The sequence below is a fragment of the Dreissena polymorpha genome, chromosome 7, assembly GCF_020536995.1.
Source record: "Dreissena polymorpha isolate Duluth1 chromosome 7, UMN_Dpol_1.0, whole genome shotgun sequence".
NCBI classification, from domain to species: domain Eukaryota; kingdom Metazoa; phylum Mollusca; class Bivalvia; order Myida; family Dreissenidae; genus Dreissena; species Dreissena polymorpha.
In genome coordinates this window covers 40,629,205-40,645,894 of record NC_068361.1, presented here as the reverse complement: position 1 = coordinate 40,645,894, position 16,690 = coordinate 40,629,205, and the positions used below count along the sequence as shown (strand labels likewise).

The window sequence follows — 16,690 nt, the reverse complement described above, 5'->3', positions numbered from 1 at the left end:
TAGATATATTAAGTTTCATTTTAATATAAGCAATATCCACACGGTAATGAAGTTGTTGCATCTAAAGTTAACTTGATTTTTCTAGATACAGAATGGGAATAAATATGCAAATTACAGGTCAGAGGTATCGCACCTGGTCAGTGATCTCACATGACAATCTCAAAAACACGAGTTTTATTCAATTTACGATAATAAGATATCTAAGTTAAAAATTATTATATGTAGTAAAAACAGTGAAAATGAGATTTTGGAAGTATACCTTAACCTGAGCATTACGTCGACGCTTACGTTTTGGTGAGTAGTATATCTCGAACAATTCGATCAAAAGTCTAGCTAATAAAATGTTAAAATTCAAGTTACGGTTTCGAAAAACAACTGAAACATTCTTAAGTCTGTTATGACTCGATAATATTAGATTCGTTATTTTCAGAATGCAATACTTTGCACAAAAAAATGTTTATGGCATACATCTTGTTTGTCAAATCATTCCGATTATTGAGATAAACTGTATTGTTTTAATATCGATTTTGAAATAATATTTGTGAAGAATGAGATATGAGAAATATTCCAGTAATCCTACAGAAGTAAATATATCCAGTCTATATATCCGACAAATTCAAAAAAGATATCATGAAATCTATATTACACGTCTAACAATCCTGACGGAGGCGTGGTAATCGGGGTATCCTATCTACAAGATCCTCTAGTCGTCCTGTCCTGCAATGGAAGACATTGATCTCGCTAAGGAGAGCTAAAGAAATGCAATAGAAACACAATGAGATTCAAGTGCACTTCCAGCATGTAAGGTAGTTATAACGTCAAATTGCGATAAATATACTGTGTGCAGCTGACACTCAGCATATGTATGCATGGGTTTATTTATATATATCATGTTTATTACTTTAGTAACAATCGACAAAGTAAACCCGGAACAACAAACACACGAATTCTGGTATGGCATTCTACATTTTTAATCATTAAGTCCAATAAAACAGCTGGACACCAACACAATACAGTAGAACAAGTAATAATATAAGTATGATAAGCAAGCATTGTGTATGTTATATATGAATAATAATTTGTATTGGCAGATGAAAAAATTAAGCATGCTATTATACCAGGGGAAGTTATTCATGATGCCTTTTTTAAATTAATGTGAATCAGGGGAAACAAATGTAAGAACGTTAAGACAGTAAGAATAGCATTTAATTAGTATTGATTTAATGGTAACTATAAACGTTTCGCGTTATTTAATACTCAATTAATTTTTAATGTTTCTTATTCATGTTTCACCAAGCGGTGACCCCAGTTGTTTTCTTCTATGTGTGCATGTTTGTATTGTGTTGTTTCGAACTGTTTTGGTATTTGGTCACTTGCCTTAAATAAAGGAATACAAAATTGTATAAAATAAGAATGCAGTAATGCCCCAGCGGCTGGAGTTTCACTTTTTTATATATTTATAACTAAAACGGTTTCCCTGGTACATTGTGTGCGGGCGTAGATTTGTTCTTTTAATTGAATAACTATTGAATGAAATAAAAGAGTTCACATATCACAATAGGGGATCCTTTGTATCAAATACACATAAAGGGAAAATTCACATCATCAGGAGAGAAACCTAATTATATTATATACAATACTTCTGACATAAAACGCACACGTACGTAGCAAACGCACACATATGACCACAAACTTAGCCACCACGTTTGAACGGTCAATTCCAAATCTGTCGGGGTTTAAACCAGTTTAAAGTAGCTTAAATTTTCACACTTGGCCTAGAATGTATTCATTAAACATTGACTTCAACTAAAGAATGTGACACTTATGACGACTGCACACAAACCACATAGAAAGGATATCTGTCAACAGCAGTTAAGAAAATCTTAAGAGCTGTAATAGAACAAATATCAGAATATACAACTTAAAAGCGTAACATGTCGAAATAAAATGCATACATGAGAAGCAGTGTCTGTTAATTGTGGTGAATGATTTTCAATAGTTATCTTAAGTACAATTCTGACCATGCAAATAGAAAGTGTTGGTCTATATAAGAGAATGTTTGCTTTTAATAATTTAATAACGTCTAAAACACGTAAATAACTATTGATCTCGATATAACTTCAATTGCCTTCTACTTGACAGTGTGTCGTACAAAAATATGAAATACAAGTATTCATCAATATGAATTGTGCAATCAGTCCAGTTTTCATAAACACCTTTTACCACTAACAAAAATGAAATGAAAACTGTGCATGCTATTGATCGGAATCCAAGTTATACATTAGCCCGTGTTCTTGGCGTATAGACATTTAATCATTTTAATTCAAGTACTCGTATATACCGATCAGAATCGGACGGGTGACACTCCGAACTGAAAACGTTTATAACATCGACTTTATTGAACCATATCAGCTTTGCTTTCGACCTATTGGACTTTGAATAGATCTTCAGTAAAGCCAATGACCATGTGAAATATGAATGTTCTACCATGAATGCTATTCAATATTTTCAACGACAACACAGCTCTTAGGCTGACTTACGGACGAAGGGTCAGGTTGACGGGAGGGAGGATGGATGAACAGACAGGAAACAAATAAAATGTCCACCAAATTAATGGTTTACGAAATCAATTTCCAATATAACTGCAGATTTTCATGAACAACAGTGTCATGAATTTTGGAAAAGAATGAAAGACAAACTACTCACGCAAATAGGATACTGAACTATGATTACTATACATAATTTCATAAAAACAAAAGAGAAGCAGATGTCATATATTCGACCTAACATATCTTATCTACATTGCAACAGGAAGCATGTTAACAAAATGTTTAAATTGGATTGACAAATGCGAATAAGTGCAACCCGCCATATTTAACTAAAGGTATGATTAAAAGTGTCCAGTGCACATTATCACAAATACGTGTTTAATAGTGAGTAAGTGTCCCCTATATGGTTTACCTGAGTGAAAGTGATTCAAAAATGTCGAACATTTTCTCTCATGACCTCGTTTTTAACATCCCGAAATCCAGTTTATAATTTGGTTCTAATATTGCCATTACAAACATTATCATGAACAAGTTTAACGAAGATTGATTAACACATGTACCTTATAGAATGGAACAATTTTGTTTTTTTTGTGTTTTTTTTTCTATGAATAAAATGTATTAACCAGTTGTACCCCCTTGTTCTTATGTTAACTATACATTGATATTATCAGGATATATATATTAGGATTTTTTTTATATCAAGACTGAACCATAACATGTACGTTTAGATTTAAGCTATTTAATTAACCTTACACTCCTCTAAAGCCTTATACTTCACGAAGCATCATCGAGTTTGCATATAGAATAGAAACAGTTATTTATGTCTTGTTTTTGGTCCAATATGAGGGAGAAAACCTGGTCAATGGGCGGACTACATATCCATAACGCCACAGCCATTAAAAGTTATAACTGTTGTGATTAAATGTCAACCCAAATTATAAAAAACAATGTATTTATATAAGAGACCCGATGGGCACCCCTACGCGGCACTGTTTATGCAAGACCAAAAAATAAAAGAATCGTTTACTTGCAATTTGTGTTTCATAATACTTTTCATACATGACGAACTCTCTGGTGGTTTCTCTATCTAACACTTGTCTGATTATTATCGCTTTTCCCAATCCAGATCACAGTCACGTTGAGCTAAATCGGGAATATGCGTCTTACAGGTTCACAGCTGACATCACGTAGATCCTTATCGTGTATTCATAATACCGCTTTAGGAACACCGTGGCCGGGCATAGGTGCAATATTTGTGCATGACACTAAGTAGACGCTTATTGCCCATGCATTACTCAGCTTTACGAAACATGCGACGCCGATGTTTTGCTTGTCACTTGCCTATTTTTTCTAAATTTTTTAATATAACAATATCGTTTGAAACACAATTACAACCAAGTTTTAATTATGTAATTTTGTGTGTCCACTTTTTATTCGACATTTTGCTACAATTAACATGGTGGCTTCTATTTTAATGCGGTTTTTGGTTTTGAGTGTAAACGAAACTGTATGCACAAGATAGGGAAAACATGAACGTTAAAAATACCCATGAATTTAATGAATCTAGCGGGCTAATATGTATTCCGTCGAGCATACAATCGCAAAAACATGTCTCTGATTTAGAGATCGCAAAACATATCCTTTGACATTTAAATATCCTTTTATTACGTTAACATTTTAATAAAACTTAAGATCACTAACTTTATCGCGCTTCTAGATGTGAACATATCTATCATATGCGTACTTCAAACATAACAATATGTTAACTGGCTCACGGGTTTCACATTGGAGCGCTCGCCAGCCAACTTGACAGTTGCACTTATCTACACACGTTCCTCCATTTTGACATGGTTAGTTTCTATCGATTAGCTGTAGAAGTATTTGTTGTTGTAAAGGTAGTAGTAACAGTATTAGTGGAATTAAAATTGTAAAAACAATAAGTTATGATACTCGTAGTAGTAGTAGTAGAAAGAGTACCTGTAGAAGTAGAAGTAGTAGTACTTGTGGTAATAGTATTAAGACGAAGGCGTAATAGTAGTGGCAGTAGTAAGTGTGAGAAAAAGTCACACTTAAATTTACAGCATGTCAATTTTTAAGTTTACATTTTTTTTATAGTGTAATAATATAAAAAGTATAAGATTAACTTAAAAAACAAACTTTCGCTATTATTAATTTAAACGTTCATTCAGATTGTTCGATCAGGCTTGTCATTTAGGTCATTCAGCGTTAAGGTTTGAATAAATAATCCATCCTTAAATATTAAATGATAAAAATGTGCGTCGGTTAATACCCATTGTTTCCGCAATACTGAATCACCATATATTTGCTACAAATATAGTAAACCTGTTAGAAGTATCGTGTTTAATTATAATTCTATTTCCACGGATATTTATGTAATAAGAAATTGTCCTAAACCATGTGACTCTTCTAGTTAAAAATATGTATATAGTCCAGTTGGACTGGCGATCTTTATTCCATTCAAAATAAAAACCTAAGAAATTTACTACGCAGAGGCCCTAAGTATAGACTTCTTATCCTATCGATTTTGATAACTGCAGTAAGAAAATCGAATCATCCTTACAGGAATATTGTACTTAATGGTGCGGGAATGAAAATGCTGAAATTACTGCAGTCAATGAATGGAAAACAAAAGTATTATGTATGGCCATGATTAAGATATATTTTTTGTAATACAAATCCTTTTGCCTTACCACATTCACCTAAATATAATAAAAAAAGTCGCAGTAAATTGCTTGACGACTTACAATCTAAATCCGTCATAGTTCCTGCAGATGATGATGCTAATAATGTTATAATAATACGACGAGTGTTTTATGTCTAAACGATGTCACAAGAGCTTTCACAAACTACATCATATTTTGATTACAATAAGCAACCTTATGAAATCATTGCCGAATGCAAAAATAAAATGTAATAGTAAATATTACTGACAAGAAATTGCCATCACTTTACTGGATACCTAAGTTACATAAAACGCCATATAAAAGTCGTTTTATCGCTCAGTCAGTGTCTTGTACAACCCATCAATTATAAGTGTATCTAACATCTACATTGAGTGCTATTAGATATCATATAGGTAAATATTGTAATACAATTTATGAAAATAGTAATATAAACGTATTTTGGTAAAAAAACTCCTTAGAAGTTATTGATACAATTATAAAGAAAAATATAAATGGTCACAAGTAGGCACAAATGATTTTTCTGCACTATGTACAACGCTTCCTCACACTTTAATAAAATTCAAACGTGTTTCGTTGATTGAAAAAAAAAAGCATTTGCAAGAGAGAAGTGTTTGTATCTAAACACTAAAACACCTTGTTTTAATTCAATATTAGATAAATTCAACATCTTGACTTTTGTGCAGCACTTACTTTTCTTCTGGATAACTTGTTGGTTGACTTAAATGGTAAAATATTTAAGCAAATTATCGGGGTTCCTATGGATACTTATTATGAGCCACTAATAGCTGATCTTTTTTATATTGTTATGAAAGCGATTTTATGTTGGACTATAAAACAATATAATCACAAAATTTACCGAACGAACTAGTCTTAAATAGATCGTGTCAATCCAATACAGATGCTGCGTATTTATACTTACATCTTACTATTAATAATAATATGATTAAGACAAGTTTGACTTTGAAACTGTGAATTTTGCGTTCCTAGATGGTAGCATCCCGAAAGGTCCATCCTATGGTATTTACATTACGCAGTTGGTACGTTACGCCAGAGCACGTCATCTATTAAAGATTTTAATGATCGTAATCGTATATTAACGAAGAAATTGCTAAAACAAGGTTATTTGTATCATAACCTACGTAGTAAATTCGCTAAATTTCACTCATAGTATGGTGATTTAATTTGAAAATATAATGTTTCTTTAAAATGGCATTTAGCTAATGGAATTTCCCATCCATCATTTTATGGAGATGTTTTGAAGCGTGTGCGCAAATTAAAATATCTTAAAGAAAATGTTTATATGAAACTTGTAAATTTAATCAACTCATAAATATCAAACAGATAAGGTGTTAACGTACTTAGAAACACATGCTTCTTGGTTTTCGATTCTATATCTTTCTTCTTTTAAACTTTGGAATTATTAATGGAATGACCATTTAATATGTTTGATTCTTTAAATATTCAATAACCAAAGCTGGTTTTATTGTTAATTAGATTTTACAGTACTGCCCCTTTAATATTTTAATTTTTATTTTACAGTACTGATCCTCAAATTATTTTGGATTTTGTTCACGTCATCGTGTCATCGCTTCTAAATTACGTCATACGACACACTTTCACTGTTCTGGGCTACATTGTTTTTTTATGTCATCGTGTCATAGCTTCTAAATTACATCATACGACACACTTTCACTGTTTGGGGATACATGCATAGTTCATCGGGTTTATAGCGTTAAACTATTAATATTTTCTCTCTGACGGACGTTTCTTGTTTGATTTATTTTTATTGTTGTTTTTTTTAGTCACATAAACAACAAAGCTATGTAATATGATTCTTTTACACCCATTATTGCTGCTACTTACTGTTTTTGCGCGATGATGATCTGAAATATTAACTTTATGATGTTATATTCTTAATATTTTTCTAAAAAGAAAGGATGTAGTTGACACTTGTAATTTCATTTTATCGTTCCTCAAAAGTTGTAACTCTGTTGCTCTGATCTCTTTACAACTATTGAGTAATTAAATGGTAATTAAATTGAATGCGTTTTAATTCCCGTTTATTATTGTTTAATTTGAGTTGCAATGATATGAGATTAAATTTAATTTAAACTTATATATATCATGAATATTTCTGTGCCAAGTGTGCGCTTGAGCGCTCTAAAACCGGTTTAAACCCCCAATTCTTTGCATTGACCGTTCCAAGGCGGTGACCCGAGCTGTATTCTTATACGGGTTTATGTTGTTTTGTATTGTGCTGTTTTGTACTGTAATGGCAATTGTTCACTTGCCTTAAATAAAAGCGCCACTAATTGTATATAATGAGAATACAATACTGCTCCAGCAGCCGGAGTTTCACTTCTTTAAATAAGACATCAGAAAAGCAGTTATAGGAGTGTTTTCATGATATTCGAAAATGGGGAATATTTATGTTATAGTTTTAAAAATCTAAATAAGGCCAGAATGCAGACAACACTTACCACAGCGAAAATTCACATCGTTTGTATCATCTACACATTAATGTCATTTAACTGTGACCACATTAGCCAGATCCAAGCGCCATTAAGGACAAGTTGAAAATGCGAAATGTTGGGGACTATACGTAAGGCGATGTTACACGAAGCTCATTACAGGTTTAAATCCTTGATATGACATGATTATGTACGAATTGTGTGATTTTCTACCATTGAGAACAGAAAGTGTCTTAAATAAATAATTATATATTGAAAACCATTGCCAAAGTTTGCCTTAATCTTACACCATATGAATATTCACGCTAGACTTTGATTGCCATTATGGTTTGGTGTCAAGGTTAATTCAATGCAGCAATCATCATTCTGTCTGAAATATGGTAGATAATATCCTTATGTATTTTTATTCGACTTTATAAATTTACAGTTATATCAAACATAAACGCATTAATTATTTTGCTTTGCTTAAATATTTCTATCCTATGCTTAGCCAAAAATACCAATCATGTAAAATCTCTTACTTGTTTCACATTTGAGCCCTCGCCAGCCGACTTGACAGTTGCACTGATAGCCTCCTGCTTGTGTTTCATCACACGTTCCGCCATTTTGACATGGTTTGGACTCACACGCGGGAATTCCTAAAATGGATGAAGCTTATTTCACTTCATTATTATTATTAGTAGTAGTATTAATTATTATTATTATTATCATTATTATTATTATTTTGTTTTTTTGTTTTTTTTATTATTTTTATTATTATTATTAATATTAGTAGTAGTAGTAGTAGTAGTAGTAGTAGTAGTAGTAGTAGTAGTAGTAGTAGTAGTAGTAGTAGTAGTAGTAGTAGTAGTAGTAGTAGTAGTAGTAGTAGTAGTAATAGTAGTAGTAGTAGGAGTAGTAGTATCATTATTTTTTTTATTATTGTAATTAATAGTAATAATAATAATAATAATATTATTATTATTATTAGTAGTAGTAGTAGTAGTAGTAGTAGTATTATAAGTATTATTAGTATTATTATTATTATTGTAGAAGTTGATATCAATGTGTTGTAGGATTAGTTGTTGTTTTAATAGTAGTTGTAGCAGTAGAAGCGGGAGAAATAGTAGTATAACAATAAGTTATAATAGAAATTGTAGTAGTAGAAGTACAACTTGTAGAAGGAGAATTAGTAGTTGCTGTGGTAATAGTATTAGTATTAGGAAAATGCGTAATAGCAGTGGTAGTAGTAATTGTTATAAGAAGTCCCACTTAAATTTACCGCATGTCAATGTTGACGTTAACAAGATATTATCGGGTAATAATATACTAATTACCAGCCTTACTTGCGAAATAAACTATTGCTATTACTAATTTAAACGTTCATTCAAAGTATTCGACCCAGCTTGTCATTAAATACGTTGCAATGATAAAAGGACGGTTTTAAACTAGAAATTCATCACAGTCACTTATGCCCCCAAGACAAATGTTTGGGCGCAGACAAATATCCTTTATGTTGATTTTATACTGAAAAACATGATGTTGGAAATAGAATATCCCGTCTTAGTTTTAGTGTGATATCTTCTGCAAGTACACTCATTCGACTCGTCTTACGTATTCCCGTAACCAGGAACTAAAGGAGTATGCTTTTTACCATACATTGCTAATAGTTTTGTGAACATATATACAAAAAGTGTCTTTTTCGTTAAATGTTAATTTTCTTTAAATTAAGATGGAAAACGTTCTCGACTTATCTCCACTTATGTCTGATTTAAGTATTACACTAATCAGTTACTGGCTTGAGTATGTGCATTAAAAAGGTGAATAAGCTTACCAAGAAAAGTGTGAATAGGTCATCTGGTAAACTGACCTCTGGGATATGACCGAAATACTGTTAAAAGCAGACGCATTACTCAAAAGGAACACAGTTACAGAAAAAAACTCTCAAACTGAAAGGGCGATAAATAAACGATTTTTTTCTTGAAAGTAAGATTTAAGTTAATATCTTATTTTATTTGCAAATATGTACATATGAAGAAAACTGGCAGATGTATCAAGTTTGTATGGAATGAGTGAAATATTGGACGTCACCTATTGATGGGAGCTAAGTTTTGATAAGCTCCCGGTTATAGCCGCGATTTGGGTCAAACGAAAACTGGACCATAACTGCTGACATCTTACATGTTGATGGACCAGAATGCGATCTACACGTTGGCGTATTCGTCATATCTGGGAAAATCTAGTTTTTGATTAAATCACAAAAAGTGGGTTTTTTATTGCGCAATAGCAACAAGGTGGCGGCTTAACCGGAAGTAGCACTGATCGTGACATAAACACCTCTTCTGGTTACATATTATGGTTCGCGTGCGGCCTTTCTTAGATTATTTGTTTAATCTCTCATTCCGTTAATTACTAGTAATACTACAAACCTTGATCGAGGGTCTATACTAATTAAATAATCGTCGAAGAAATTATTGTGTTTAAATATCATCAATACAGAGGCCCAAATTGTGCGCAGTGTTTGGTTGTTCAAATAGGCGTGACAAAAACTAGGTAAGTGTCAATGTGTTCTTAAATTGGTGCGATGAGTTGAATTTTATATACCATTACCACGCGAGAAAGTTTGCAAACACATTATTTTTCTTAAAAACTTAGCTTGAAAAATAAGCAACACAAATATCAGTGGCATGAAGTCGTAGTGGCACGAAACGACCATCACCCGGGGCATAATTTTAATGGAAATGTGTTTAATATGGGATTAATTGTTTAGCCGTTAAAATGATAAGTAGTTGGTTAAATTTGTATCATTTTTGTCACAACACATGTTTTAGAGTTTTTTTCTAAAGGAAACTCTCGGTTATCATGATATCTTGAATTTTTGAGTATCGAATAGAAGTCGGACGTAGCATATTTCGGACGTTGCTATGCACGTTAGTTCTGGATAGAAAATACTGATTTACCTTTTCCGCATACAGTTGTGCAGCTGTTGTCCATATAATGATGCACTGTTTCACTTTGGAATATCTCCCGCCCCCTCGATGATTATAAATCATAAACTTCGCAAACCTGTGCAATGTCAATGTTCTGTCAAGATTAGCAGAATATGTACAACTGAGTAACATTAATATCAGAATGATGTCTGATAAGCGCAGTGGTTGGTTCACCTGATTCTCTCATAGGTGATCCCGGTTGACCACACCACAATTGAATAAATTTCAGTACAAAAACAATTATCTTGTAATTATAATGGATAAATGTGATTGTTTCTATTTTATTTGTTTGCAACAATGTGGACACTTTTTGTGTGGGCATTGTAAGCCCAGTGTTTAATTGCCCCTTTGTTCAGCACAAAACGTTATGACAGGATACTGTCCAGACAATTATTAACAAACAAGATGGTGTCAAAACCACAGGTGACACATTTATTTCAATTGTTAATCTTTGAAAGAAAAACAATTATTCAATGTCAAAGAAAATTAACATAGCTTTTAAATATTGTAATGCACTATTTATAGAGCTGTTAAATAGTCAGTGTTTAGTATTCAGACCACGTTTACTTTGATGCTTATGCCTAATTCGTATTTGTATAAGGAATATTTTTTATATTATTTATTAAGTTACTCTGTTAGTAACTGATGGTGTATGGGATGTACACCCTCAGTAAGTTCATACTAAATAAGTATCTCGTGTGACGTATTTTCATTTAAACTCTGGATTTTAAAGACGACAAGTGGGACGTGCAGTAAATATTTTTTAAAGCATCGAAAGAATCCAAAGGTACTGCGGATTGTGTGTTTGTCATGCAAATGTTAAACTTCCATTGGAATAAAATAATTCGTTGCGACAGGATTACGATTTCGTAAATCGTGTTTTTGGTCAGAATTGTAAGCATTCGATACAAATGTTATTAAAAATAGTGCGGTTTTAAATACATTTAGAGAAGGGGAAAAACAGAGAAGAGAAAAACAAAAAGAGAAAATGAAAGTGCGTAGCGTTGTAACTTCATTGTTTTAAGCATCGGATTAATTTAAAAAAATTTGGTTATCGTGGTGTAAATACTAAATTTAGTTGTGTACGTCTGCTTCGCTCTTGTATGTTATGAAATACGGATCTCTTGTAACAAAAATACTATTTAAACTCTGTATTTTAATGACGACACGTCGGACGTGTTATTTTATTTAACAGTAAAATATGTTTTAAAGCATCGAACGAATCGAAAGGAATTTCGGATTGTGTGTTTGTCATGCATAATTTTAACTTCCATAGGAATACAATAATTCGCTGTGACAGGATTACGGTTTCGGTTTCTTTAATCGTGTTTTGGTCAGACTGGTTAGCATTTGATACAAATGTTATTAAAAATAGTGTTGCTGTTTTTTATAAATTTTGAGAAAGGAAAGGGAAAAACAGAAAAAATGGAAGTGCATATCATTGTAACTTTATTGTTTAGGCATTTGATTAAATTTAAACTTGAGGTAAGCGTGTCGTTCATACTAAATTAAGTTTTTTATGACTTCTGTTAAAGGTGGAAAAGTGTCACCAATATAACCTACAGCACGGAGAAATAACGTCACACGAAAAACGTCATAAATTGCGAAATCCGATGCATCAAAAATAAAAGTACGGAAAGCCGGTTTTGAGAAGTGGAGGATTAAAATAGTATTATATGTGATATAATCGATAACAAACGGCAGAGCTAGGCCAAACGTTAGAAAATAGCATTTATTGAAATAGTGACAATTATATTTTATATAGTTGTGCATGTCGGCTGTGTATTGCTTTTTGTGTTTTTTTACGTTGTTGCTTGCCGCGGTAATAATTATCCGATATGTCAGAGGTGAATTTTGAATTATTAAATGAACCGATTGGCATAGTTTCAGTGCAGAACATTTAAAAAAAAAATTTCATTCGCACGATGCTTTTTATCTGAAAGTACATAGCAATCATATATTCCATTAAAATACAGCATAACATAAAGCGTGTACTAAAGCATATACATTTCAGTTATTTGTTAACATCACAATTCTCTAACTCACCCTGGGAGCCATGCAGCCTCACAGCGTCTATCTCCACCCAGCTGTTTGCCACGCTGCAGTCGATATCAAGCCGAATTTGGTTCGAGAAACAAGGAGTTGTAGACTAAAAATAGAAGCACGTTCAATGTTCACCGGTGGGGAAGGAATTTTCGGTTAATTGACTTCTAAGCGTTTTAAGAAAGCACTGCAACAATTATTTTGAGAAAATGATATATACTACACGCATATTTGTATGAGACGACTTGAATTCATAAAATAGTGCGGTGATACTTCTTTCACGTCAGAGCTGCGTGTTCTTACTACATCCGCCACGTACACAAATGATGCGGCGATGACTTGCGAAAACTTGTTGCAACCCGACAGATATGTAGTACGGTTATGCTGGAAGGTTTCACAGCGTGCGGAACGCACTGACGTAATCGATTACATTCAAAGAGCGCAGTAAGAGAGATATTCTTGCGCATGGCGACTGAATTCATCGCTCTTACTGTATAGTCGCCTTATGTGTACAGGTAACATTACACTAAATATTTCCCCCATATAATTCAATGTAAAAGCAACATATTTAAGCGAAAAAAGGATCAATTTGTACATAGAGATCCCAATAGCCATATCTTTACTTAAAGGGCATTTAAGCTTAATCGATCGATTAAAGAAAAATAAAAAGACATGTCATGTACACAAAGAACACAAACGTAGTGGAGAGTAATTAATTTTTTCCGTGCAATGTCGTTCTATATGTATAGTCTCTTACTTTTTAATATTTCAGGGATTAAGAAGTGAAGAACCATCAAAATCTCTAAAAGATAAAACCAGAACAACAGTCAAAATGTAAAACACGCCTTCCAGTAAAATATGATTATTTGTTTAGAGATTCTAACACGGCACGTGTCAAATTTCATATACACAAAGAAGAAAATCGTCTTTGGGTTATTCTTCAACAAATTATGGGCGGAGCTTAATGTTTCGAAAATAGTTCCGAATAAATAACGAAAACATGGCAGTAAAAGGCACGTGCTAAACCCCGCTCTTAAAGAAATGTAATAAAGGTAGCATGTATATAAATGTAATAAAACAAAAAAATGTATGTTTGGTGATAAGTGGCATAATCACGCCTACAAAGAATGTTATTTGTCAGGAAACGTAATTAAGAAAACATTAATAGCAGGTCAGCTTTTCAGTAGCATCAATAAACGTGACGTAATTTAGCTTCTACGATTTTTGATCTCAATGAAAGTGACGTCATATGCGAAATATTTATGAATGAAAAAGACGTCATATGTTTGTACAATTCAATTACGTCACTAAATAGTGAAATTTGTACTAAGAAGGGTGGAGAATTAAGAAATATAGTTCACGTCCAAAAGCTTGAACCCAATCAATCAGAATCGGGTTAAAATCGAAAAAATATTTTTCTATGATGGCTTGTTGTCGAATTACCCACAGTAAGGGGTATAGATGCGTGTTATCTTCGCACTCGTGATTTAATTACTACGCATCTATACTCCTTACTTTGGGTTATTCGACAACAAAAGTACAGCCTTGATTACTCGATTATGTAGAATAATGAAACCAGCGTCCGTTACACGCGCATGATTTCCACGTGGCGCCCTCACAATGACGTCACGTTCTATTGAGGCCTATGCATGTCAATACCACGCTTCAAAAGGACGTACTGTTCTTGTGTTAGTTGTGATATAAGTTAATGCGTTCCTTCCGATACTTCAATTATAAGTAATGAAGTCTCCATTTTCTACACGACTATTACGAAATTTTACAAAACAATGAAACTCATGCTCCACTACTAGAAGAGAAACTAGTGGAAGCTAGTATTTTATTTATTGCAAATAATCAATTACCCGTATGTAAGATACACGACTATACAAACAGTTTGACAGAGCACATTAGTTCGGTTATGTCTAGGATCAAGGGCCTTCGAATTGTCCATGCAAATAATTGCGGGTTTAAACCGGTTAAGAGGTTTAAACTTACTAAACCTAAATTATCTGTTCGTTCTCCTACCGTAAACGATGGACTGAATATCCTCGCAGAATGAATAACGGATACTTGGGGCGTCGACCATAGCGTTATCCACGTGCCTGAGACATCGAGGCACTTAATGGCCTTGACACCGCCAGCATTGTAGGTCTCGTAGACGTCGACTTTGGTAACGTGAACGGGAGTTACGAACTGGAACTGAACACCAAAATTTTACGATGGTACGTGAATTACGAGTTTCAAAGCATTGGCTATTGCATTTCTTTAAAATTTAAAGAAGGACACAGTAATAGTTTCAAAAAGTAAGTTTTGTATTTACGGAGAAATACAATACAGAAAAACCGGTGCTTGTAAAGCGATGATTTATTAAAAAAGCTCGCACTTCCAAGCTATTACGGTATTATTCTATGACGTTAACACTTTGTTTTAAAAAGTGATTTATAAATCTAACTATAGGACAATACAATTGCTCAATAACAGTGTAATTTCCCAACCTCCAAGTACTGGTTTGCGTCTATGTCGTGTGAGGCCCATGCTCCATTGAGATCCCAGTAGGTAGGGTACACATCTGGAACACTAAGTATTTGCTGCGCACTCCACCTGAAAAACGAATTACACTAGATGAGTAGCGTTCTTGGAAAAATACGAGTGAAATCGTCTATCACGATTAGCCTATGCATTCCTCAATTGCTAATCAGGGTCGACACTTTCCGCAAAGACCTCATATCGTTTAGAAAAGAGACTTCATTTAAACGCAAATTCCATAAGAGCGGACTGTGTCGTCCCCTATTACCCATTGCGGACTTCAAAGGCTAATCTGAGAAGACCATTGACGCACATGTATTAATCCTCTTTTCCCAGAGCGAGGCCAATATAACAAAAATGTTTCGGGGAGAAGTATTTTTGAAAGCAGTTGAAGGGTTCCGCTCTACCGCAGATGATCAGCAATCCATTTTAAATATACTTTTTACGTCCTGTAAACTAGCTTGTTTCGTTGTTTTGCAGCGAATATTGTGCTTAAATATTGTTTCAGCATAAATGGCATGCATCAACAGATCACAAACACAGCAATATGATATTTAAAATAGCATTCACTTAAAAATGCATAATTGCGTAAACTGCTATATTCAAGACGGGTAATATTATTTAGAACTCTACCACGGCACGTGACTTGTTTTCTATATACAAAGAAGAAAAACTACTGTTGGTTATTACCCCGATATAGCAACGGTTGTTTAAAGTGACGTCACTTTGATTGTCCGCGCACATTTTATGAATGAAGACGACATCATTTGATTGTAATTGTTGTGGTGACGTCACGTTTTCGCGGAAAAGTGGAGGACGTTCGGTTAATATAGTTCTCATTTATAACCTTTAAATCGCGGATAACTTATTAATGAAATCGTGTTAGAATCAAAATAATTCACGGGTAACCGTTGATTATTGCGGTAATAACCAACGGTATGGAGTTCCGATGCGTAGGAATTAAACCACGAGGGCGTACAACGGTTACCCGTCGATTATTTCTTAAATAATATATAAATGAAAATATTCTTATTGTATTTGTTTACAATATGTTCAGATGTAGGGCACAATTGGTTCCAATGATAGTTTCTTTTAAATGCCCTGTAACCATAGAAGCCATACAAATAACTTCTACGGCTTGCACACAATTGCTCGAGTTAATGAATATTCAACCTGCCGATACTTACGTGCCGGTATTATACTGCGACGAATACTTTATCACCTTAGAGACCCACTGACCTTCCGTTAAACCTGTAATAATAGTAAAACTGCTACATAAAAAAGCAGCAAAGCATAGGTGTAAAATATAGAATTTCTAAAGAAAAACAAAAATGGTGGCGTTCTTTGCATATGTCTGGTAGATTTTAGTTAAGGATGTTTATTTCTTTCGTGTAAAGTCTTTTTAAACACTTTATTATGTTTAAATA

The 16,690-nt window shown here is 33.3% G+C and overlaps 1 protein-coding gene across 3 annotated transcripts in view; it reads right to left on the bottom strand.

Moving 5' to 3' along the window:
* Window positions 1-16,690, bottom strand: part of LOC127838584 (uncharacterized) — a 149,206-nt gene continuing 132,516 nt past the window's right edge. For all 3 annotated transcript variants that reach the window (XM_052366412.1, XM_052366411.1, XM_052366410.1), the window contains exons 11-16: window positions 16,451-16,514; window positions 15,233-15,338; window positions 14,763-14,936; window positions 12,741-12,843; window positions 8,247-8,363; window positions 1-717 (exon numbers count right to left, since the gene is read on the bottom strand). In XM_052366412.1, the coding sequence (XP_052222372.1) occupies window positions 704-717; window positions 8,247-8,363; window positions 12,741-12,843; window positions 14,763-14,936; window positions 15,233-15,338; window positions 16,451-16,514 (578 nt within the window). In that variant the 3' untranslated portion in view covers window positions 1-703. The remainder of the gene's footprint in view (window positions 718-8,246; window positions 8,364-12,740; window positions 12,844-14,762; window positions 14,937-15,232; window positions 15,339-16,450; window positions 16,515-16,690) is intronic.